The 25456-nt window shown below is 57.1% G+C and overlaps 1 protein-coding gene across 4 annotated transcripts; it reads left to right on the forward strand.

Moving 5' to 3' along the window:
• The first annotated feature begins 1281 nt into the window (after positions 1-1281).
• Positions 1282-24551, forward strand: LOC116952313 (cytosolic 10-formyltetrahydrofolate dehydrogenase-like). 4 transcript variants are annotated; one of them, XM_032971550.2, is made up of 23 exons: positions 1282-1393; positions 9137-9282; positions 9468-9702; positions 10124-10289; positions 10648-10749; positions 11577-11666; positions 12273-12407; positions 13467-13592; positions 14895-14986; positions 15261-15408; positions 16181-16300; positions 16669-16796; positions 17095-17245; positions 17394-17464; positions 17618-17723; positions 18021-18108; positions 18386-18479; positions 19574-19673; positions 20258-20356; positions 20849-21014; positions 21913-22018; positions 22498-22697; positions 23311-24551. In XM_032971550.2, exons 2-23 carry the CDS (start codon positions 9156-9158, stop codon positions 23364-23366), a joined length of 2706 nt encoding a protein of 901 aa, XP_032827441.2. In that variant the 5' UTR covers positions 1282-1393; positions 9137-9155; the 3' UTR covers positions 23367-24551. The 4 variants fall into 4 exon arrangements, with proteins under 4 accessions (XP_032827441.2, XP_032827439.2, XP_032827440.2 ...); XM_032971548.2 differs by lacking the exon at positions 1282-1393 and adding an exon at positions 4029-4121; XM_032971549.2 differs by lacking the exon at positions 1282-1393 and adding an exon at positions 4040-4132.
• The last annotated feature ends 905 nt before the right edge of the window (positions 24552-25456 follow it).

Raw genomic sequence — 25456 nt, forward strand, 5'->3', positions numbered from 1 at the left:
AGAGTTACCATTCCAAGGTGGTACATTAAATATCAACTGATTCGTGAAAAACCCTGCTGCCATTGAGTTACGAAGCAACTCGGTCATACCTTTTTGTATTTTCTTTTCAATGGCATAATCTTGACAACGAATCCATTATTTGCGCCTTTGAGAATAATAATAATTTTTTATTGTCTTTTCGTATGAATACCGTCGCATAATATTAAGGATATTTTCCATAAGGATATTTTCCATACGTTCGTGTTACGCTGCATAATAATTAATTGCCCTGTTAACAACGTGATAAGGATTGCCTATGGATCAATGAATGAGCATCCGGGAGTACTGTGTGGCCGATTTCAAATATAATAATTCATAATAGAATGTTAAGGTTTTTGTTTAGAATAGCTTGCATGCAGGTTTTAACGACTCTCTCTCACTAACAACAATCGCGTTATGCGGGATCCATGTGCTGTTGTCTAAGTGAAACCACGCAGTCATTAATGAGACTGTGTTGATACTTCTTCTTTGGTTCTTTCGGTAAAGTCACGTAGAATGAGAATAAAATAATAAAATAACACAATAAAATTCTCACGACGTTTCGGCCACAACGCAAAATGTGTTGATACTGTGTTGTTTTTATTACTAAGCCGAGAGTTGCATCTTTTAGAGTTAAGGTTTCATTAGAAAATAAATTGATTAATGCAGAAGTGGTCGTGCGATTTTTTCCTATAATTTTTGCATAAGGACTGTATCCTGCGATGAGATATGAACTCGGGGAAATAAAAATATAAACACACTAATCCATACTCAATAAATGTTGAAGCGAGAATAATTTCATTATACTGATCGATGATACGAAGTTAGACAACGAAGCTGAGTTGACACTAGTATAACTGCATACGATTGATTGCATTATCCCTATTGATAACACCAACTCGTCAACGAGGCGGGGCCTGATTATCATGAAGGCTGTCATTAACATAACCACACCCACTCGCATAAATTAATACGATTACTTCTTTAATTAGCATAATGAATGTGCATAATTATACATTATGCAAATTTTGAATTTCATAAAATTTTCCTTATTTTCACCAAATTTTCACACACCCACATATACAACAGTGGATAGTAACGTGGTCGAGTAGGTCAGTGAGAGATGTATGGAGGGGATGGAAGATGAGTGAAACTCGTGTGAGAGGCAGCTGAGAGAAGAGGGGTGAGTGAAAGGAGATGGGGTGGTGGACAAGTAAATAAGAGGGGAGCGAGAGTGGGAGACCTGGGGGGCGGAAGCTGGTGGGGAGAGTCAAGAAACGGGGTGCAGAGGGCTTCGGTCTAATTTTGGAAGCTGAGCCACTGCCCACGACCCGGGCCTCTGCCTCCATCAGGGCCTGGAGAGACGAGGACGCAGGTAGGGACCGGGGCTGACCCTCGATCGGGGGGCCAAAGGGATCCAGGGGGAGGGGGTCTGGGAATTCCCTCGCCACGGGAAACCCCCCACCCACCACCCGCCCCCCCCCCAACAGAGACCCCCGCTACTCGGGCCCCCCTTGTCTGCTTCACTCCGTGTTCTCTTCACACAGACACGGGGGTCACTCTGTCGTCGTGATGAAAGCGCTATATCGCGAGTAATCTCGATATCGCGATATATCGCGATATCACCCGTGGGGCGCGTTGCGCCTATGGGGAGCGGTAGGTGTCGCGGTTCGCGCGCGATTCCCGCTCGCGACCAACATCTGTGGCCATTATCTGAGCCGGGCCCTTGGCCTCTGACAAGGTCGACTCAGCCTCAAATGAGTGCTCGGCGCGGTGTATTAACATCGTCGCTGGGGAGACAAAGGCGGCCGGGCGTGGTCCTTGCCTCCACCCCCCCCCCCCCTTGTTGTGCCGTGCCGGCCTTCGTGTGTTGCTGCACACGAGCAGCACTTGCCCCCTATAGTCTGGGTAAGGCTACACGGGGGCCCTTTGCCTTTGTGGGAGTCGCACGCCACCGACCCCACCCCCACCCCCCCCGCGCGCGCGCCGCCTCTGCGGGGGCGGTGGCGCGCGATTAGCGACGCGGGGACGGGGGCCACGAGGAGGTCACCCGAAGCGGGGCCAAGTTACAGAGGGGGGGGGGAGGAGAGATGGGGGGGGGGTGATGGGGTGAGGAGGAGAGATGGGGGGGGGGGGTGATGGGGTGAGGAGGAGAGATGAGGGGGGGGGGGTGATGGGGTGAGGAGGAGAGATGGGGGGGGGGTGATGGGGTGAGGAGGAGAGATGAGGAGGGGGTGATGGGGTGAGGAGGAGAGATGAGGAGGGGGTGATGGGGTGAGGAGGAGAGATGAGGAGGGGGTGATGGGGTGAGGAGGAGAGATGGGGGGGGGGGTGATGGGGTGAGGAGGAGAGATGGGGGGGGTGATGGGGTGAGGAGGAGAGATGGGGGGGGGGGGTGATGGGGTGAGGAGGAGAGATGGGGGGGGGTGATGGGGTGAGGAGGAGAGATGGGGGGGGGGTGATGGGGTGAGGAGGAGAGATGGGGGGGGGGGTGATGGGGTGAGGAGGAGAGATGGGGGGGGTGAGGAGGAGAGATGGGGGGGGTGATGGGGTGAGGAGGAGAGATGGGGGGGGGGTGATGGGGTGAGGAGGAGAGATGGGGGGGGTGATGGGGGTGAGGAGGAGAGATGGGGGGGGGGGTGATGGGGTGAGGAGGAGAGATGGGGGGGGGGTGATGGGGTGAGGAGGAGAGATGGGGGGGGTGAGGAGGAGAGATGGGGGGGGGGTGATGGGGTGAGGAGGAGAGATGGGGGGGGGTGATGGGGTGAGGAGGAGAGATGGGGGGGGGGGGGTGATGGGGTGAGGAGGAGAGATGGGGGGGGGGTGAGGAGGAGAGATGAGGGGGGGGTGATGGAGTGAGGAGGAGAGATGAGGAGGGGGGGGGGGGGTGAGGAGGAGAGATGAGGGGGGGGGTGATGGAGTGAGGAGGAGAGATGAGGAGGGGGTGATGGGGTGAGGAGGAGAGATGATGGGAGGTGAGGGGAGACTATGTGGATGAGGTCAAATGAGGACAGATGAGGGTCATGAGGAGAGATGAGGGCTAAATGAGGATAGACGAGGGGAGATGAGGTGGCGGGGGGGAGACGAGGTTCCATGAGGGAAGACGCCGCGAAAAGTTTGCGACCGTGAGTCGCGAGTTGACGCGAGAGAAGCGGCTGCTTCTGCAACTGTTGTTGTTGTTGCTGTTGTTGTTGCTGTTGTTACTGCTGTTGTTGTTGTTGCTGTTGTTGTTGCTGTTGTTGGTGTTGTTGTTGCTGTTGTTGTTGCTGCTGTTGTTGTTGCTGTTGTTGGTGTTGTTGCTGCTGTTGTTGCTGCTGTTGTTGGTGTTGTTGTCGTTGCTGCTGCTGTTGTTGCTGTTGTTGCTGTTTTTTGAGCTTGCACAAACGCCCCCCTCCACCACGAAACAGCCAACCCCACCGTCTAAAGTCCTCCAGACCCCAGTTCAATCCCCATCCCCCACTTGGCGTGACGCGGTACAGGGGCCGAGGGGGTCATCGGGGCCCTGATAACGGGGTGCACGAGAGGACAGGGGGCATGGGGGGGGGTTGCCACAACTGGTGCCATCGAGGGGACCCAGCGCGCTCTCTGGGGTGAGTGAATCCGCTATCGGGACACGCAACGGAGGTATGGGTCAGTGCTGTATAGGTGGGTACGCCGTGAGGGGGTGCGTGAGGGCTGCAGCAGGGGGTGGTTGTGCGTCGTTGTCTGTGCAACGATGGATTTTTTTGCATAGCCACAGAGAGAGAGGTCGTGGTGGCTGTGGGGGGAGGGGGAAGCCCTCATCCAGCAGTGGACAGACTCTGGCTGTATGCCGACGTCATTCAACTGGTAGGGGGCGCGGCTATCAGGGCAGAAGGTGGTGGGGGGGACGACGACGCCCACGTGGTCGCTTGCTCCGATTGGCCACGTTTCGGGGGCGCGTGCTCGTGCTGACCAATCGCGGCGGGTTTCGCCGGAGGCGCCCCTTTATCAGTGACGTCAAATATTTACATGGTAGCCCCGCCCCCCATGCCCCTCACCCCCCCACCGGGCCCCATCAAAAACGTGAGACACGCGCGGAGGTCGAATTGAGAGCGGGAGAGGTGTGACGAGGTGAGGACGAGGTGAGGACGTGGTGATAAGGTACAGGTGATGGGGGTGCAGGTGATGATGGTGAAGGTGTTGAGGTGCAGGTGTTAAGGTGCAGGTGATAAGGTACAGGTGATGGGGGTGCAGGTGATGGGGGTACAGGTAATGGGGGTGCAGGTGATGAGGGTGAAGGTGATGGGGGTGAAGGTGATGGGGGTGCAGGTGTTGAGGCGCAGGTGATGAAGGTGAAGGTGATGAGGGTGAAGGTGATGGGGGTTAAGGTGTTGAGGTGCAGGTGATGAGGGTGAAGGTGATGGGGGTACAGGTGATGGGGGTGCAGGTAATGGGGGTGCAGGTTATGGGGGTACAGGTGATGGGGGTACAGGTGTTGAGGTGCAGGTGATGAGGGTGAAGGTGATGAGGGTGAAGGTGATGGGGGTGCAGGTGTTGAGGTGCAGGTGATGAGGGTGAAGGTGATGAGGGTGAAGGTGATGGGGGTGTAGGTGTTGAGGTGCAGGTGATGAGGGTGAAGGTGATGGGGGTGCAAGTAATGGGGGTGCAGGGGATCGACGTACAGGTGATGTGGGTGCAGGTGATGCCAGAGGCTAAGACGCGTTGCTGGATCAACGTATTCGTTCAGCTCCTTGGGTGAAGGTTGCTCGAGATTGAGTTGAGCTCTCCATCCCACCACCTCTTGGTGTCATCGCTCTGAGCCCGTTCACCCTCAGTAGCTGCTCCGGGTTCCCACGCTCCGCTGTCCCCTGAACTGTGTCCCTCTGACAGAAGTCTGCTGTCCTCTAGCGAACTTTCTGTACTGCAAATGTCGCCTATATGTCTATGGGACCGTTTTATGACGGGATCGAAACGAAGCAGAAAGAATAGTTCGATTTAAAGCTTTCGTGACTGCAGGTATTAATATTCTTGGTTCTTTCGGTAAAGTCACGTCGAAGGGAAATAATAAAATAATAAATTCTCAGGACGTTTCGGCCACAACGCAAGCAGCCGTCCTCAGGTGAAGAGCAGAGGACGGCTGTTCGCGTTGTGGCCGAAACCTCGTGAGAATTGTATTTTATTGTTTTATTTTTATTGTTTTATTATTTCCCTTCTACGTGACTTTACCGAAAGAACCAAAAACAGAAAGAATAGGCTTCACTCTTTTCCACAGATACAACTGCTCAACCCGAGCTTTTAATGATTTGATATGTGCTGTTCGCTTAATGGCATGATCTGGTCTAACACTGCTGAGTGGAGGCCATAAAGTAGGCCAATCAGTTTCAAAGGCAATGCATATATTGTTATCAAAGCACGTTTTGTTCGCGTGTTTTACCACAAGCATGTGTGGTTAATGCTGACACGATACCTTGCAATAGCCGCCTATTTGGTCTTTGAACATTTTAACACCTCCTGTTTGATTGCCGAAGGTCAAGTTTAGTCCCTTGTCATCGCTCGTGTTTGTACCTTGATCCCAACTTCGTAGCCTTCTGTATTGGCTTCATCTTAATTTCTGTAACTATGTTGTATTTACTTCGGTCCATTTGGTGGCACGGGTAGGGCTTTTGTCGTTGTTACAAACGACTCGTCCTGGTCTCTTTGAGTTTCTCTACCTGGCAATGAACGGAATCAACTTGGGAGTGTGTCGCTATGTTTCTGCTACGTTCCGCGTGGCTGCACCATCGTCGCAATTGTGGTGTTTGTGATGCGAGACGCGGACACGTGACAGGTGAGGCGGAGCGCAAAACTGCGCAGAGAAGGGTGGAGGAGATGCACGCTGGGAATTACACCGAGAGACAGAGGGGCACGGGGATTAGAGAGAACACGCACGAGTTGGAGACGTAATTTTCTTCATCATCTTATTGATTTTGATCCAACAGTGGATACATCATAATGAAAGCATGGGGAGATGCACGCTGTAAGTTCCACTGCTACACAGGAAGAGGAACACGTGGATCAGAGAACATACACGTGTTAGAAATATCATTAATTTTCATCCGCGGCAGTGGCTAGATGATAATGATATCATGGAGAGATGCATGGTTGAAGCTGCACTCAGACACAAAGAGACGAATACGTGGATTAGACAACGCACGCGTGTCAGGGACATCATCATCGTCAGCAGCAGCATTATCATCATCATCGTTGTCAGCAGCAGCATTATCATCCTCATCGTCAGCAGCAGCATCATCATCGTCAGCAGCAGCATTATCATTATCATCGTCAGCAGCAGCATCATCATCATCGTCGTCGTCAGCAGCATTATCATCATCATCGTCAGCAGCATTATCATCATCATCAGCAGCATCATCATCGTCAGCAGCAACATCATCATCGTCAGCAGCAGCATCATCGTCGTCGTCAGCAGCATTATCATCATCATCGTCAGCAGCAGCATCATCATCGTCAGCAGCAGCATCATCATCATCGTCAGCAGCAGGGTTATCATCATCATCGTCGTTAGCAGCATTATCATCATCATCGTCAGCATCATCATCATCGTCGTCAGCAGCATCATCGTCATCATCGTCGTCAGCAGCACCATTATCATCATCGTCAGCAGCATCATCAACGTCAGCAGAATCATCATCGTCATCATCGTCGTCAGCAGCAGCATCATCATCGTCAGCAGCATCATCATCGTCATAATCGTCATCATCATTGTCAGCAGCAGCATCATCATCGTCGTCATCATCATCGTCAGCAGCATCATCATCATCGTCGTCGTCAGCAACATCATCGTCGTCGTCGCAACGCCTTGCTAAGAGAAGTGAGGCTTGGGCAAGGCGCTGGAGGGGACCACGATGGCATGTGGTCGAGACCGGTTGATAACGGCGGAGCAGCATCCAAAGGAGGGAAATAACTCGCCCGAGAGGGTGTCTACAGCGGCTTCGTGTGCGGCAGGAGCCGGGCGGATCGGTGCGTCGCGAGCCCGCGAGAGGTGGCTACGTCTAGGGGAGAGAGAGAGGCCTTCATCCAGCAGTGTATTGACTCTGGCTGCTGCTGATGATGGTAGTGGATGAGCAGCATTGCTTTGTGATCTCCCTATCGCTCTGTTTATTGTCCTAAGGGGGACAGCCCCATCATCCCCCGACGCCAATCCGTCCACAATCGAGGACAACATTTGCCTGTGCTTTTGCACAAACTTTGTGGGCCCGTGGCCTGAAGACGTCACCGGGGTCTTCGCCGCCGCCACAGACGGCGCCGCTGTGACGGAGCGATAACATTGTACACGTCGACGAAATCGCCCATCAGAGATTTGCCCTCCCGCCTCCCCTCCCGCTGCACCAGCGCTCCACTGCTTACCCCACCACCACCACCACGCACGACCTGCCGATCATAGACTTAACTGTGGTGAACCCATCATTTATGCTTCTGCTGGGGGTGGGGGGGGACATAGGTGGGGGTGGGGGGGGTTCAAGTAATTTGGACCATTGTTTAAACTGCCGCGCTGCGAGATCTCACAGCACCGGTGACCTCTGGGAGTTGACCTCTGCACCGCGGTGGCAGCAACCTGTCTGGTTAATAGACCCGCGGTATTAACCAGGGTGGCGGCGTGGCTGCGATAAGGGGTTGACCCGGCCAGCGGGCAGTTGGCTTCTGTGATCGGGCGTTCCGGGTGGCTTCGTAACGAGGATCCGCGACCAGCGCCGTGCCAAAACCCCTCTCACAGCGCGTTCTGATGACTGAGAGCTCTGCCTGGGTTTGGTCCACAGTGGGGAGGGTAGCAAACCCTTCCACCCACTCACTCATCCATCCACTCACTCAATCACCCACAAACTCACCCATACCACTCATCTACTCACCTAATAACACACTCACCCATCCACTCACTCAATCGTCCACCGACTTGAGTTTCCAGGTGTCCGGGTTTGGTGTGGAAAAGGTGGACACCCGAGCTGCTTTGGAACTTTTCTTGTGAGCCTACAGGTGACGGAGTCCCACTTGGTCACGGGGTCTCACCTGGTAACGGGGTTTCACCTGGTCACGGGGTCTCACCTGGTGACGGGTCTCACCTGGTGATGGGTCTCACCTGGTGACGGGGTCTCACCTGGTGACGGGGTCTCACCTGGTAATGGATCTCACGTGGTGACGGAGTCTCACCTGGTAACGGGGTCTCACCTGGTGACGGGGTCTCACCTGGTGACGGGGTCTCACCTGGTAATGGGTCTCACCTGGTCACGGGGTCTCACCTGGTGATGGGTCTCACCTGGTGATGGGTCTCACCTGGTGACGGAGACTCACCTGGTAACGGGGTCTCACCTGGTAATGGGGTCTCACGTGGTGACAGGGTCTCACCTGGTGACGGGGTGTCACCTGGTGATGGGTCTCACCTGGTGACGGGGTTTCACCTGGTGACGGGTCTCACCTGGTGACGGGGTCTCACCTGGTGATGGGTCTCACCTGGTGATGGGTCTCACCTGGTCACGGGGTCTCACCTGGTGACGGGGTTTCACCTGGTGATGGGTCTCACCTGGTGACGAAGTCTCACCTGGTGACGGAGTCTCACCTGGTGACGGGGTTTCACCTGGTGATGGTTCTCACCTGGTGATGGGTCTCACCTGGTGACGGAGTTTCACCTGGTGACGGGGTTTCACCTGGTGATGGGGTCTCACCTGGTGATGGGGTGTCACCTGGTGATGGGTCTCACCTGGTGACGGAGTCTCACCTGATGACGGAGTCTCACCTGGTGACGGGTCTCACCTGGTGACGGGGTTTCACCTGGTGATGGGTCTCACCTGGTGATGGGTCTGACCTGGTGATGGAGTCTCACCTGGTGACGGGGTTTCACCTGGTGACGGGGTTTCACCTGGTGATGGGGTCTCACCTGGTCACGGGGTTTCACCTGGTGACGGAGTCTCACCTGGTGACGGAGTCTCACCTGGTGACGGGGTTTCACCTGGTCACGGGGTCTTACCTGGTGACGGGTCTCACCTGGCAGTGGAGTCTCAAATGGTGAAGGAGTCTCACCGGTGACGGGGTTTCACCTGGCGGTGGAGTCTCAAATGGTGAAGGAGACTCACCTGGTGACGGGGTCTCACCTGGTGTGCATGTGCAGGTGAGGAGGAGGAGCCAGGATGCGCGTGGTGGTTATTGGGCAGAGCCTGTTCGGCCTGGACGTGTACCGGGGCCTGCGCGAGGATGGCCACGAGGTTGTGGGCGTGTTCACCATCCCCGACACGGATGGGAGGCCAGACCCCCTTGGTGAGGAACCCCCGAAACTCCATTGACCCTCCGAAATCCCATCTATCCACTCGAAACCACTAAACACATCTTGGATGGGTCGGTGAGTGACCGAGTGAATGCGTGACTGAGCGTTGGGCGAGCGACCCGCTGAGCAGGCGAGGCGGCTGACCGGGGCGTCCGTCCCCTTCCGCACCGCCTCCCAGGTGCGGCGGCCGAGGCGGACGCGGTGCCCGTCTTCAAACCGCCACGCTGGCGTCTCAAGGGGCAGCCCGTGGCGGCCCTGCTGGACACCTACCGCGGCCTGGGCGCCGAGCTCAACGTGCTGCCCTTCTGCTCGCAGTTCATCCCCATGGAGGTGATCGACCACCCACGGCACGGCTCCATCATCTACCACCCGTCGCTGCTGCCAAGGCACCGCGGGGCCTCCGCCATCAACTGGTGCGGGGGAGCGGGGGGCCGGAGGGTGGGGAATGATGATAGTGGGGATGGATGGTGGTGGTGCTAGGGGTGGCGGTGGTCGTGGGGATGGGAGTGATGACGATGATGGTGATGGTTGGGATGTATTCTATAGGGATGGGGGTGGTGATGGTGATGATGATAGTGGTGGGGATGGGTGTGATGATGGTGATGGTGGGGGTGATGATGGTTGGGATGGAGGTGGTGATGATGGTGGTGGTCGTGGGAATGGGGGTGGTGATGTTGATAGTTGCGATGGGATGGTGATTGTGATGCTGCTGCTGATGCTGCTACTGCTGCTGATGTTTATGCTGCTGATGCTGCTGATAATGCTGCTGATAATGCTGCTTCTGATGATGATGATGCTGATGTTCCTATCGCTGCCGCCGCCGCCACGCCCCAGGACACTGATCCACGGGGACGCGAGGGGCGGCTTCTCGGTGTTCTGGGCAGACGCGGGGCTGGACACGGGCCCCCTGCTGCTGCAGAGGGAGTGTGCGGTGCTGCCCGACGACACCGTCAGCTCCTTCTACAAGCGCTTCCTCTACCCGCAGGGGGTCACCGCCATGGTGCGGGGGAAGGGGAGGAGGGGGAGGGATGGCCGGGGGAGCGTTGGCAGCGGGGGGCATGAAGACTCAGGCACGGACGAGGGGGAGGGGTGGGGGCGGGTGGGGATTGTGGCTGGCAGGGGAAAGAGGGGGGCGAAAATTTTACCACTATAGTATGGGGGGGGGGTGGAGGGCGAGTGGGAGTGAGGGGGAATGAAGGCCATGGTATGGGAGGTGGGGGGGGCAAGGGGGGCATTAGGCCAAGGTACGAAGGGTAGGGAGGTGGTCTGAGGGTGGGGGGGATGGAGAGAGGGGGGCGTGACACGGCAGGGGGAGGGTACCCCCCCCGCCACCTCCAACTTTGCCTCTCCGCCCCCAGGTGGAGGCGGTGCGAATGATCGCTGACGGCACGGCCCCCCGCATTATCCAGCTGGAGGAGGGGGCCACTTATGAGGGCATCCAGAAGAAGGACAACGCGCAGGTGAGCTCCCCACGAGCTCCCCGTAACCCCAGATGACCCCGGTGACCCCTGATGACCCAAGGCGGTCCCAACGGCGGCGACGGGGCTCAGCGGCAGCGAGTTTTTGCCGCTTGTTGCCGAGGTTCCTGGTTTTAACCTAGCGGGGCCACCCTGGTCAATATTGCGGTTGTCTGCGCATTCACCGCGGTAAAACAAAAACTCCGCGACGTCCACTTCGCCCGCGGCGGCCGTTAAAGATCCCATGACGTAATTCGCAAGAGTAGGCCGTTGCATGCCGGCGTCACAGTACCAAATTTGGAGAAAAAAAATCACACCGCAAATTACTCAGTCATCGCCCCCCGCTACTGGAAAACTGATGCCCGCTCGCAGGCCAGGTGCTGCATACTCCTCGTGGCGCACGGGGACAGCTGCCACTGGGGGTGCCCTTCCACTGGTTGAGATGTCAGGCGCCGTGAGTTTCTGAGGCCGCACGGTCACAACGGGCGTGAGGCCCGGCATGGAGCGAGTGGCTCGCAGCTACCGGACCCTCGCGAGTTCACATCTCTGTTGGAGGTTGACTCAGCCCCTCCCTCCCTTCCCCTCCCTCCCTCCCCTCCCCTCCCTCCCCTTCTTCCACTACACTCCCTCCATCCCTCCCCCTGTGGTCGATAAAACGAGTACCACATTGTGGGAAATGTCAATCCTTTTTATTTGTCTTCTATGGATCGACTCGTCCCGGTCGTAGGAATGTGGGAATTACTACCACTGGCTTCGAATGACAACATGACCTGAGATGACCCCAAGTGACCCCGAGTGACCCCAGCTGACTGGAGCGTGCTGTCGTGCAGGTAAACTGGGATCAGCCGGCGCTCGCGATTCACAACTGGATCAGAGGCAACGATAAAGTTCCCGGGGCGTGGACGTTGATCGAGGGGGAGGTGAGAGAAGCCCCTACCCCCTCCGACTCTCTCTGTCTCTCTCATTCACCTCCTGCTTACAGGCCACGCCCCCCCCCACCCCAACAATCTGGCTGTCGCCTGATGAAGCTAGTTGTAATTACTGGTGAAACGTCGTACTCAGATTTTTAAATGTTGTGGCTTGGCTCTCCAACACACCGGTGTACTGTACTAGTATACTACACTATACACTACATTATACACTATACACTACACTATACACTACACTATACACTACATTATACACTATACACTACACAATACACTGCTACACTATACACTAGTGCTGTACTAGTGACGAATTGGCACGTTCTGTTTACGTGACAACCCTTACTAGTTGGCTGTGTCGGGTGGTGGCGGGTTTAACGACACATTTATATATTTACGCGATCTAACCCAAAAAAAACTCTATTATGGATACAGAAGCTACACCCATCATTCCTTCCGCACATGCTGCTGATGATGACGATTCTGCTGATGATGATGCTGATGATGACTATTCTGCTGATGATGATGCTGATGATGACGATTCTGCTGATGATGATGCTGATGATGACGCTGATGGTGTTCCACCTGCTGTCCTCTCAGTGCGTCTCCCTGTTCGGCTCCTCGCTCTTCGAGGGCCCCGCCCCCACAGGGCAGCCCCTACCCATCGAGGGGGCAGCGCAACCCGGGGTCGTGACCCCACAGGGGCTGGTGCTGTTCGGAAACGATGGCAAAATGGTGATGCTCGCTCAGTCACTCGCTCCGACACTCACTCGGTCACTCCCTCGGTCACTCCCTCTGTTACTCCCTCTGTCACTCACTCGGTCACTCACTCGGTCACTCCCTCGGTCACTCACTCGGTCACTCCCTCTGTCAGTCGCTCGGTCACTCGCCCAGTCACTCCCTCTGTCACTCGCTCTGTCACTCACTCGGTCACTCGCTCGCCCACTCCCTCGGTCACTCCCTCTGTCACTCCCTCGGTCACTCCCTCGGTCACTCTTGGTCACTCCCTCGGTCAATCCCTCGGTCACTCCCTTGGTCACTCGCTCGGTCACTCTTGGTCACTCCCTCGGTCAATCCCTCGGTCACTCCCTTGGTCACTCGCTCGGTCACTCCCTCGGCCACTCGCTCCGCCACTCAAGTGGGACTACACGCAGCATCAGCATCGCTTCTGACTGGCAGACTCTACTTGTACTCTACCTGTCTGTGAAGTACAGAGGCTCCTCCTGCCTTCGTGATGGCCTTTCCACTATAAGAATGACAGTGCCAATACCGAATGTACTCAATGATGGTGATGGTTAATGATGGTGGTGGTGATGATGGTGGTGGATATGATGGTGGTGATGAGATGATGGAAATGATGATGGTGGTGATGGTAGTTGATGGTGGTGATGATGGTCATGATGGTGGTGATGATGGTGGTGATGAGTTGACGGTAATCATGATGGTGATGGTAGTGATGGTGGTGGTGATGATGGTGATGATGGGATGATGATGATGGTGGTGATGCGATGTTTGATCTAGTTGCGAGCGAGCGTGGGGAGCGCGTGGAGCGGCCGGCTCAAGTCCGACGAGTGAGGATAGGGGGGGGGGGGTGTCTCCGTGTCTCTGTGTGCCTGTGTCTCTCTGTTTTTTTCTGTCTGCGTCTCTCTGGATCTAGAACTCTGTCACTCTGCGTGTCTGTGTTTATGGGCGTGCAGTGCCGGCCTTCGTAGGTGCTGCTCGCTAAACAGCACTTGCCCCAACAGCCTGTTAAGGCTTTACGGGGGATCTTCGTCTGTATGTGTCTGTGTGCAGCTGAGGGTGCAGGTGTTGCAGCTGGAGAGCGGGAAGACGATCCCCGCCTCGGCCTACTTCTCCCAGGGGGATACCCAGAGCCTGGAGCTCTCCGACAGCGAGAGGGAAGTTGCCGATCGAGTGCGGGTACGGAACCGAAGTCAAATGCCACCACCCCCCTCCCCCCCCGGGAGAAGCCCCCAGACAGGCCTGCAGTGCCAAGTTCTGTTGGCGAGCAGCGCCTATAAAGTCCGGGGAAGCCAGCGCCACGCCTGACCGCCTTTGTCTCCCTCCTCCCCCCCCCCCCCAGTGCCGATGCTCGAGTCAACCTAGGGCAGGCCCCCGGGACCGGTTCACGTATTCGTCGTTGGTTGTTGGGGACCGTCCATAAATGACGTCGCGCACCTAGGGGGGTGGGGGGTCAGACATTTGTGACGATGTGTGACGAGGGTGGGGGGGGGTTGAGAAATGTGACGTCACATCAAAATGCGCAACTTTAAATAAATATAGGCAACACGTTCCACTTAATTAAATAGACTTTTTGATGTTTGCTCCTACAACATCAGGAGGTCAGAGCTTTGTGACGTAATATTTGAGGGGGGGGGTTGTCTGACTTTTTGTGACGCCGTGTAACGAGGGGGGGGGGGTCAAAGATTGTCCAAAATCGCGTGACGTCATTTATGGACGGCCCCTTGGCCGTGAGCGGGAATCAACAACAACAGCCGTCACTCGCTGCTAAGTGGCCGTGACATCACCAGGGTGCTTGTGCCTTGTGCCAGGCTAGGTGCACCGTGTGACCATCACATGAAGTGCGGAAGGCTCGCTGCTGGCAGGTCACGGGATAGCCCCCCCCCCAGGTGCCATGGGTTGACTGAGCTGGCTGGCAGATGCACCATCTGTGCTCCCCACTGTACCACCTCGTTTCATTTTATCCGCCCGGCTTTCTGCTCGTTGTTGTGAGCGTCACTCCTCTTCCCTCCGTTCTGGTTGGAGGGCGAATTCCTCCACCTGCGCAGTAGCGTCCTTCCAGGAGCCTCCTCCACACACTCACGCAAAGACAAAGATCCCCCGTATAGCCTTAACAAACTGTAGGGGCAAGTGCTGTTAGCGAGTAGCACCTATGAAGGCTGGAACAGTACATTAGGGGGGTGGGTGGCCAGCACCACGCCCGACCGCCTTTGTCTCCCCAGTAGCAATGTTTACACACCGCACCAGGTACTAATTCAAGGCTGAGTCGACCTAGGGGAGGGCCCAGCACCGGTTCAGATAATCGTCACCAGTGTTGGCCGTGAGCGGAAATCGAACCCGGGTCGCCCGGTTCATAGCGCGGCGCGCTAACCGCTACACTTACACACATGCTCACACACATGCACACGCACACACGCGCACGCACGCACTCGCCGCACCCATCATCACCGCCGGGAGTGTGAATCTCGGTTTTGACCCCAGGCCGTGTGGAAGGGCATCCTGAGCAACGTGGACGAGGTGGTGGATGCCACGGACTTCTTCAAAAGTGGAGCTGGCTCCATGGACGTTGTCCGGTAAGCTCACGGGGTCGTGGAGTCACGGGGTCGCGGGGTCACGGTTGACATGGGTGTCACGAGGTCACAGCATCGCGGTTGCAGGGTCATGAGGTGACAGGGTTGTCGGTCATGAGGTGACGAGGTGGCAAGACGATGAAGTCACGGGGTGATTGACCAACCAGATGATGGTGCTACGGCATGTTGGATTGATGAGGTCGTGCGACGATGATGACGCGGCAGGCTGGTGGAGGAGGTGAGGGCGTAATGACGAGGTGATGTGACGATGTGACAGGTTGGTGGAGGAGGTGAGGATGCTGTGCAGCGAGGTGGTGCTGCAGAACGAGGAGGTGTACATGGCGAGCTCCTTCGCTGAGTTCATCCAGATGGTCGTGCGCAAGATGCGCGGGGAGGGCGGCACGGGGGACATCGTCGTGGACCACGTGAGACACGCGGAGACACGTAGAGACGCACGGGTACACAGATACACGGAGAGACACGCGGAGACACGGGGAGGCACGTGGACATCCACGGGGACGCTCGGACACAGCGATACGGGGAGCCACGCGGGGACATGGAGACACGGGGATGTGCAGAGACGTGGAGACATGGGGACACAGGGAGATACGGTGGACATGGGGTCGCGGGGAAGTGGGGAGACGTGGGGAGACACGAGGAGACACGGGGAGACACGGGGAGACACTAGGAGACGTGGGGAGACACGGGGAGACACGGGGAGACACGGGGAGACACAAGGAGATGCGGGGAGACACGAGAAGACACGGGGAGACACGGGGAGACACGAGGAGACACGGGGAGACGTGGGGAGACACGGGGAGACACAAGGAGACACGGGGAGAGACGAGGAGACACGGGGAGACACGGGGAGACACGAGGAGACGTGGGGAGACACGGGGGGACACGGGGAGACACGGGGAGACACGGGGAGACACGAGGAGACGTGGAGAGACACGGGGAGACACGGGGAGACACGAGGAGACGTGGGGAGACACGGGGAGACACGGGGAGACACGAGGATACGTGGGGAGACACGGGGAGACACGGGGAGACACGAGGAGACACGGGGAGACACGAGGAGACGTGGAGAGACACGGGGAGACACGGGGAGACACGAGGAGATGTGGGGAGACACGGGGAGACACGGGGAGACACGGGGAGACACGAGGAGACACGGCGAGCTGTGTCGTCCCGCAGGTGGTGATGGAGGTGAACGCGATGACCGTGCGAATCCCGCACCAGGGATTCATCGGGGGGGAGTTCGTGGACGCGGCGGAGGGGGCGACCTACGAGACAGTGAACCCGGCCACGGGAACGGTGAGTGGGCGCTCACTGGGCGGCAGGGGGATTGGGGGGGAAGTGGGGAGGGGGTGGGAGGGGTTGGTGGTCATGGTGATCATGGTGATAGAGGTGTTTTTGTTTCGAGTTTGTGGTAAAGTTGGTGGTGGAGGTGGTGGTGGTGGTGGTGATGATGCTGGTGGAGGTTAAGATGGTGACGCTGACCGTCATGGCTCACATCATTGGCTCGGTGACATCTGAAACAGCCCTTTCCCCCATACTCTTACTGACCAGTGCGGTGAAGTATGGTCAAACAACCCCTACGGCCAACACAGCATAGGGCGGGGGGGGAGGGGTAGCGGGCCTTCATCCAGCAGTGGAGTGACACAAGTGCCGTGTCCCCGCAGGCCCTCTGCTCCGTGTCTCTGTGCACGGCCCCTGATGTGGACCGCGCTGTGGCGGCCGCCAAGGACGCGTTCGAGCGCGGGGAGTGGAGCCGCATGAACGCACGCGACCGCGGGAACCTCATGTACAGGTGCGCGCACACACGGGTGCCCGCCGGCAGCCCTTGCCCCACAGACCCGTGTGGGTCATACGGGGGTAGTGGGGAACCTTTGTCTTCATCACTCTGGGCTGCTCTTTGGGAACATCTGGGCTGGCACAGACCCACGTACACGTGACCCACTGACCCAGCATAACCCACCGAAGACCTCATGACCCACTGACGGAGATGGCCCACTGGCCCCATGAGATGAATCTCTCACCGGATGACCCACTGATTGGGTGACCCCCCCCCCCTCATGACCCCCCCACCACCCCGCGCACGACCCCAGGCTGGCGGATCTGATGGAGCAGCACCAGGAGGAGCTGGCCACGATCGAGTCGCTGGACTCGGGCGCCGTGTTCACGCTCGCGCTCAAGACGCACGTGGGGATGTCCATCCAGACGTTCCGCTACTTCGCAGGGTGGTGCGACAAGATCCAGGTGAGACGCGGGGGTGGTGGGGAGACACGGTGGGGGAGACGCGTAGGGGAGATGGGGGGGAGGACAACAGGAAGGAGATTGTCATCCTAAGCTTGACCTCTGACCTGGTCTTTGCCCCACCCTCTGCCCCCCCCCCCCCCACATTCAGGGCTCCACCATCCCCATCAACCACGCACGACCCAACCGCAACTTGACCTTCACGAAGCGCGAGCCACTCGGGTGGGTCACCGGCTTAACCGGGGTCACCGGGGTCACTGGGGTTACACACGGCCTCTGGTGTTTATTGAACTGCAATAATTACATTTTCACATCCACCGTGTCCCCCCGTGTCTGCCCGTGTCTCCCCGTGTCCCCCCTACTGTGTCTCTGCAGGGTGTGTGCTATCATCATCCCCTGGAACTACCCACTCATGATGCTGTCGTGGAAACTTGCCGCGTGCCTCGCCGCCGGCAACACGGCCGTGGTGAAACCGGCGCAGGTCAACAACCACCATAACCACCACCGAATCCAGCACCACAACCACCACTAGACCAACCATCACAAACACCACTGCAAACACCACCACAACTACAACACCACCACTAAAATTCACACCACCTCTAACACAATAACAACTCTACAACCACATCCAGCAACAAAGAAACTACCATCACCATCTCAAACACTACCACCACAATGCTGATGATGCAGACGATGACGCTGATGCTGACGATGATGCTGACGATGATGCTGATGATGATGATGCTGACACTGATGATGATGATGCTGTGTGCAGGTGACTCCGCTCAGCGCGCTCAAGTTTGCGGAGCTCGTAGCAAAGGCCGGATTCCCCAAGGGAGTCATCAACATCCTCCCCGGCCCAGGTATCCCTCCCCCCACTCACCCCTCTTCATCCCCACCCTCACTCACCCCTCCCTCCCCACTCCCCCTCTCCTCTCCCCCTCCTCGACTCCCCTCCCTCTGCCTCAATGATCCACTGACCCGCACCTGTGCACATGACCTCATGACCCACTGCCCCTGACCTCGTGCCCATGACCTTGTGAATCTAACCCTGACCTGTTCCACTGACCCACGAATACACTGACCCACACCTGTGTCCATGACCCCATGACCCCATGACCCCATGACCCACGAACCCAGGCTCAGTGGTGGGCCAGCGACTGTCGGAGCACCCGGATGTGCGGAAGCTCGGGTTCACGGGCTCCACCGACGTCGGCAAGCAGATCATGAAGAGGTGAGCCCAGGCAGAAATCTTTGGAAGAGGTGAGCCCCGGTAGAAATCCTCGGAATCAGATCGTGAAGAGGTGAGCCCCGATTGAAATCCTCGGAATCAGATCATGAAGAGGTGAGCCCCGTTAGAAATCTTCGGAAGAAGTGAGCCCCGGTAGAAATCCTCGGAATCAGATCATGAAGAGGTGAGCCCCGGTAGAAATCCTCGGAATCAGATCATGAAGAGGTGAGCCCCGATCGAAATCCTCGGAATCAGATCATGAAGAGGTGAGCCCCGGTAGAAATTCCTAGAAGCAGATCATCAACAGGTGAGCTCCGTAGAAATGCTCGAAAGCAGGTCATGAAGAGGTTGGACCCGGTAGAAAGCCTCGAAAGCTCCTACTCTGCAATATATATGGGGTGGTGAGATGTATTAATATTCATTAATTGGCTGAAACGTTTTGGGAAATTGTTGGTAGCGCTGGCTCCTCACCCCTTGGCTGCTGCTGCTGCCTCCCTACTCGTCTGGGTTCCTGGTCGGCAATCGCGAGAGACGCGGTGCGCATGAGCGACGCTGCCACCACCGCGGTGCACAACACTCACCATCGTCATCACCGTGGTCGTCACCGCCGTCGTCACCGTCATTGTGGCCCAACGGCAGAGCGTTCACCGATTACCACAGAAGTTCGCGGTTCGAATCTGGCAGGCCGCCCCGGTTTATTATACCTCGGTGGCAGCTGCTTCACTCGCAGTGGACGTTCGCAAGAGCACGCCCCTGTGCGCCAGCGTCACGGGACACCATTGACCAAATGTTAAACGTGAACCCACAACTTACTCGATTGGGATCACGCGCCGAAGCAATCATCACCCCCGCCCCTTACTGGTAGACCAACGCCCGCTCGCAGGCCCAAGTATCAAGTCACCTTATGCCACACAGGGACAGCTGCCACTGGGCGTGCCCTTCCATGTGTTTAAAATGAGGTGTAATGGTGCTCCGGCATGAAGGAGGGAGCTCTATCAATCACAGCGTCATCATCATCATCACCACCATCATCGTATCGATGAGGTATTACCCATAATCCACCATGACACAGCGGTATCTGTCTCTGTGCCACACAGCTGTGCCACGGTCAATCTGAAGAAAGTGTCTCTGGAACTGGGTGGCAAGTCCCCCCTCATCATTTTTAACGACTGTGACCTGGACAAGGCGGTCCGCATGGTACGCCCTCCCCACCCCCAACCCATCCTCCAGCCCCCCACTCCACATTACCACCTCCTTTACCTCCCCTTGTCCACTCTCACCCTGATCATACCCCCCACCCACCCCCCTAAGCATGCCTCCCCTGTATCCATCCCCGCGTCCCTGTCTTGTCTCCCCGTCTCCCGGTGTCCCCGCATCCCCACGTCCCCGTCTCCCCGTGTCCCTGTGTCCCCGCATCCACATGTTCCCGTCTCCCCGTGTCCCCGTCTCCCCGTGTCCCCGTCTTCCCGTGTCCCCGTCTTCCCGTGTCCCCATGTCCCCGTGTCCCCGTCTTCCCGTGTCCCGTCTCCCCGTGTCCCCGTCTTCCCGTGTCCCTGTCTTCCCCGTGTCCCCGTGTCCCCATCTTCCTCTATGTCTATCCGCGTGTCTCCGTCTCCCCGTGTCCCTGTGTCCCCGCATCCACATGTTCCCGTCTCCCCGTGTCCCCGTCTTCCCGTGTCCCTGTCTTCCCCGTGTCCCCATGTCCCCATGTTCCCGTCTCCCCCTATGTCCATCCGCGTGTCGCCGTGTCCCTGTGTCCCCGTCTCCCCGTGTCCCCGCAGGGCATGAGTGCCGTGTTCTTTAACAAGGGGGAGAACTGCATCGCCGCGGGGCGGCTGTTTCTGGAGGACGGGATCCACGACACGTTCGTCACCAGAGTGGTGACTCCTGCACCACCTCCACAACAACATCAAACAACAAACATTCAACTACAACCGGCAACAACAATCAACAATTATAAAAGCCCCATGTATCACCGTGTGTCCCCGCGTGTCACAGTGGCGAGATGTTACCTACCTCGCCGAGTGTGCAGGAGGTCGTGGGTTCGATCCCGACCCTGATGCCTGCTGCTGTATATTTGGAGTTTGCGTGTCTCTTTCCCCGTAGTCGTGTGGATTTTTTCTCCGGGTCCTCCGGGTTATTTCCTTCACATTTAGAAACATTATTTGGCTGCTATAAATGTCCACGTGATAAGCCACTTCGTTGAGCTATCATTTGTGTGGCCAGGTCGCTTCTGAAAAAGAGATGTACCGCTCAGTAGTGCCTTACTTGGTTAAAAATAAAACATTGTTTCGTTTGTTTATTGTCCCCGCGTGCCCCCCTCGTATCCCCGTGTGTCACACCCCCCCCCACCCCCCGTGTCCCCCGTGCAGGTGGAGGAAGTGCGCAAGATGAAGGTGGGCGATCCCCTGGACCGCAGCACGGACCACGGCCCCCAGAACCACGCCTCGCATCTCAGGAAGCTGCTCGAGTTCTGCGAGCGTGGCCGAAAAGAGGGTGCCAAGCTCATGTGTGGGGGAGGGCAGGTGAAGCGGCCAGGTGAGGGAGGCGGGGGGTGGTGGGGGTGTGTGTCTACGTACGTGGGGCACAGGAGTGCAGCGGTTAGCGCTACGCTGCGCTGCGAGCACGGCGACCCGAGTTCGATTCCCGCTCACGGCGGCCAACACCGGTGACAATTATCTAAATCGTTCCTGGGCCACCCCCGAGGTTGAACAACTGAGCATCTGGTGCAATGTGTAAACATCGCCACCGGGGAGACAAAGGCGGCCGGGCGGGGTGCTGGCGACCCACCCCCTCGTGTGCCGTGCCGGCCTTCATAGGTGCTCACCAACAGCACTTGCCCCAACAATCTGTTACAGGCTATACGGGGGATCTTTGTACAGTGTACAACTCTCATATTTGTCCCGTTCCTCTGTCCCATGTCTCCCCCACCCTCTCTCCCGTTGTCCCTGTGTCCTGTTCTCTGCATCTGTCTCCCGTGTCCCCATATCCCTGTCTCTCTCTCATGTGCCGGTGTCTCCCATGTGCCCGTGTCTCCCATGTCCCTGTCTCTCCCTCATGTGCCGGTGTCTCCCATGTGCCCGTGTCTCCCATGTCCCTGTCTCTCCCTCATGTGCCCGTGTCTCCCATGTGCCGGTGTCTCCCATGTCCCTGTCTCTCCCTCATGTGCCCGTGTCTCCCATGTGCCCGTGTCTCCCATGTCCCTGTCTCTCCCTCATGTGCCCGTGTCTCCCATGTCCCTGTGTCCCCGTATCCCTGTCTCTCCCTCATGTGCCCGTGTCTCCCATGTCCCTGTGTCCCCGTATCCCTTCCTCTGCCTGGTGTCCCCGTGTCTTCCCCTGGTGTCCCCATGTGTCCCTGTTGTTCCTGTCTCTCCCTGGTATCCCCCCCATGGTGTCCCCGTGTCTCCTCGTGTCCCCACACCGCGTGTCCCCAGGGTTCTTCATGGAGCCCACGGTGTTCATCGACGTGCAGGACCACATGTTCATCGCCCAGGAGGAGTCGTTCGGCCCCATCATGATCATTTCCAGATTCCCCAGCGGGTGAGGGGGAGGAGTGGAGGGGGCTAGCGGTGGGGGGTGGGGGGGGGATAGAGTAGGTTCATGGCCTCATGTGCTGCAGATGAGTAGAAGATCAAGTGCAGGGCGCGCTCCATACAGCAGACCCTGCAGGGATGGTCTGGCTGGGTGTGTACCGCGCTGTTTACGCGCACCGTGCTGTACGATGCCGGCTGTTTGTGTGCATGACGCTGTGTTTGTGTGTGTACGGTGCTGTACGATGGTTATGTGTTTGGTGCTTTACGATGGTGTATGACGCTGTGTGTGTGTGGTGCTATAGAATTCTGTATGACGCTGGCTGTGTGTGTGTGTGAGATGCTCTACGATGCTGTGTAACACTGCGTGTATGTGTGGTGCTGTACAATAGTGTATGCTGCTGCATGCATGAGTAATGCTGTAGGATGCTGCTTGACGCTGTGTGATGCTGCACGGCGCCATACCCCACCCCCCCGGCCCGCGTGCAGGGATGACGACGCTGTGCTGCGGCGTGCCAACGCCACGGAATTCGGGCTGGCGTCGGGCGTGTTCACGAGCGACGTGGGGCGCGCGCTGCGCGTGAGCGAGGCGCTCAACGCCGGCACCGTCTTCATCAACACCTACAACAAGACGGACGTGGCGGCGCCCTTTGGGGGCTTCAAGCAGTCGGGCTTCGGCAAGGACCTGGGTGAGCGGGGCGTGCGTGGCAGGGCGCAGGTTACGTGGTGTGGCGGTGGCGGTGTGGTGTGTGGTGCGCGTGTGGTGCGCGTGTGTGGCGGGGCGCAGGTGATGTGGTATGGCGGTCGTGTTGAGGTTTAGCTCGCAGTGCTACGAACCCGTCGACCCGGGTTCGATTCCCGCTCACGGCCAACACCGGTGACGATTATCTGAACTTGTCCTGGGCCTCTCCTAGGTCGACTCAGACTCAAATGAGTACCTGGTGCGGAGTATAAACATCGCTACTGGAGAGACAAAGGCGGTCGTCCGTGGTGCTAGCCAGCCTTCATAGATGCTCACTAACAGCACTTGCCCCAACAGTCTGTTAAGGCTATATAGGGCGTCTTTGTCTTTGTGATGTGATATGGTGGAGGTGGTGTGATGCGGTGGGGCCGAGGTCGGGCGGCACGGTGTGTGGTGTGGAGGTGGTGAGGCACAGGTGGTGTGCTGTGGAGTGTGGAGGTGGTATGGTGCGCTGCTTGTGTGCTGCTGGTTTGGTGTCGTGTGCTGCTGTTGTGGAGTGGTGTGCTGCTGGTGTGGTGTGCTCACGTCTGTGTGCCGTGTGTGTCCGCATGTCTCCGCAGGTGAGGAAGCTCTCAATGAGTATCTGCGCACCAAGTGTGTGACTGTGGAGTACTGAGCAGCAACACCTCGTCCCTCACACGCACCTCGTCACACGCACCTCGTCACACGCACCTCATCACACACACGTCGTTACGCGCACCTCGTCACGCGCACCTCGTCACAAACACCTCGTCACGCGCACAGTGCGCGACGGGGTCTGTGATTGTCACTCACCACGCCCCTCTCATAAACCTGAACACTCACCCCATGGCCCATATATTATTATTACTATACGCAGGGTGCTTCAAAACAATGTTTTTAACACTTCTGAGAAAAGACCACGTGACATGTGCGGCTGCTTCCGGGCTCTGGAGACCACCTGGAGAAGATTCCAGACCACGTGTTGACAACGATGGAGAACACGTGGGAGACTCTTTAACAGTGTGAAGATATTAACATTAAATTTTTTATCATGTTACAGTGTATTAGGGGCTGTCCATAAATGACGTCACGCACCTAAGGGGGGAGGGGGGGGTCAGACATTTGTGACGATGTGTAACGAGGGGAGGGGGGGAGGTTTAAGAAATGTAACGTCACATCAAAATGCGCAACTTTACATAAATATAGACAACACGTTCTACTTAATTAAATATACTTTTTTGATAAATGTTTTCTCCTACAACATCAAAGTGCAGCGGCACATTAAATACGCACTACAATGACAATAGTTTAAAGCGATTTGAAGCATGTTTTATCTTTTTTTGGGGGGTGGGGGGCAGAGCTTTGTGACGTCATATTTGAGGGGGGGGGTCTGACTTTTTGTGACGTCGTGTGACGACGGGGGGGGGGGGTCAAAAATCGTCCAAAATCGCGTGACGTCATTTATCGACGGTCCCTTATTCGTTCTTTTTTCCCATTAAAAACGAAAGTCCCATATAAGTGTTAACATCTTTTTGAAGCACGCAGTATATCAGCCACACTTCATCACACGTAATTGCCAATGGCGCACCTCTGCAAACCTCATCACCCACACCCCTGCGCCCGTTCCTTACGGTCGCCTTGCACGCGAACCGAATGGCCACCTCTTCGGAGACCGAACATCGCGCATCGGCCTCCCGCTTGGAACAGCGACCCTTTCTAGAGCTCCACCGCACCGCTTGGCGACCCTTTCTAGAGCTCCACCGCACCGCGTCGCCCACCTCGCTGCCCGCACCTCACCACCGCTGATCCGTGACCAATTAAAAACTCATCAAGCCCCCCGTCTTGATTCTGTGGATTCATTGTCTTCGGGTCCTGCGGTCTCGGTGCACATGGGATCGTGGTGTGATTGTGGAGGGTGAAACGTGGGGGTGGGGGGGGGTAGGGGGAGCGGGAATCGAACTCGGCACGCAAGCTTCGTAGCGCAGCGCGCGAACCACTACACTACCGCTCCCCACACATATACACGTACAAAGATCTCCCGTATAGCCTGAACAAACTGTCGGAGCAAGTGCTGTTAGCGAGCACATCTGAAGGCCGGAATGGTACACGAGGGGGGTGGGTGGCCAGCACCACGCCCGGTGGTGCCAAGGTACTGAGTTTGAGGGGGGGGGGCCATAACGAGGAAGGCCCTACAGAGGTTAAGCTGTAATAGAAGTGAAGAATCAACTTCGTCCAACAGGCAGCAGCAAATCGTTAGTGCCACGGATGCGACCACGGGCCAACCCCGTGTCGCTGTGTTTTGACGCACGTGCTCTTTGCTGTTTACTTCACCGGGTGCGTTTCTGCATTGAGACGACTCCACGCACTCGCACCCCCACCCAACAGCAGCACAGACGTTGTCTGCAGCCGCCAAGTCTGCTCCTCCTCCTCCACTACCACCACCCGCCAGGGCCTCTTTCTACCCCAGCCAGGGGAAGATGACCTGCGTGTGGAGCGCGTGTGAGTGTGTGTTTGCGGTACACTCTGTGGTTCCAGAGTTGGCTGGGTCATGCAGACCGCATGCCCGGCCACCGCATTCCCGAGACAACTTGTTTGTCCTGATGGGCGGGCTAGGTGGACTGTTGCGGTACAGAGGGGGGAGTGAGGCAGAGTGGACTTGTACAATACCGGGTACCAGCGGTGTCAAGGTCGGCCTCTGTGTATGGAGGCGGCTCGTGAAGGACGCCGCATGGGAAGTCTTGGAAC

This window comes from Petromyzon marinus, chromosome 46, assembly GCF_048934315.1.
Source record: "Petromyzon marinus isolate PM22_M1 ecotype Great Lakes invasive population chromosome 46, UKy_Petmar_22M1.pri1.0, whole genome shotgun sequence".
NCBI lineage: Eukaryota > Metazoa > Chordata > Hyperoartia > Petromyzontiformes > Petromyzontidae > Petromyzon > Petromyzon marinus.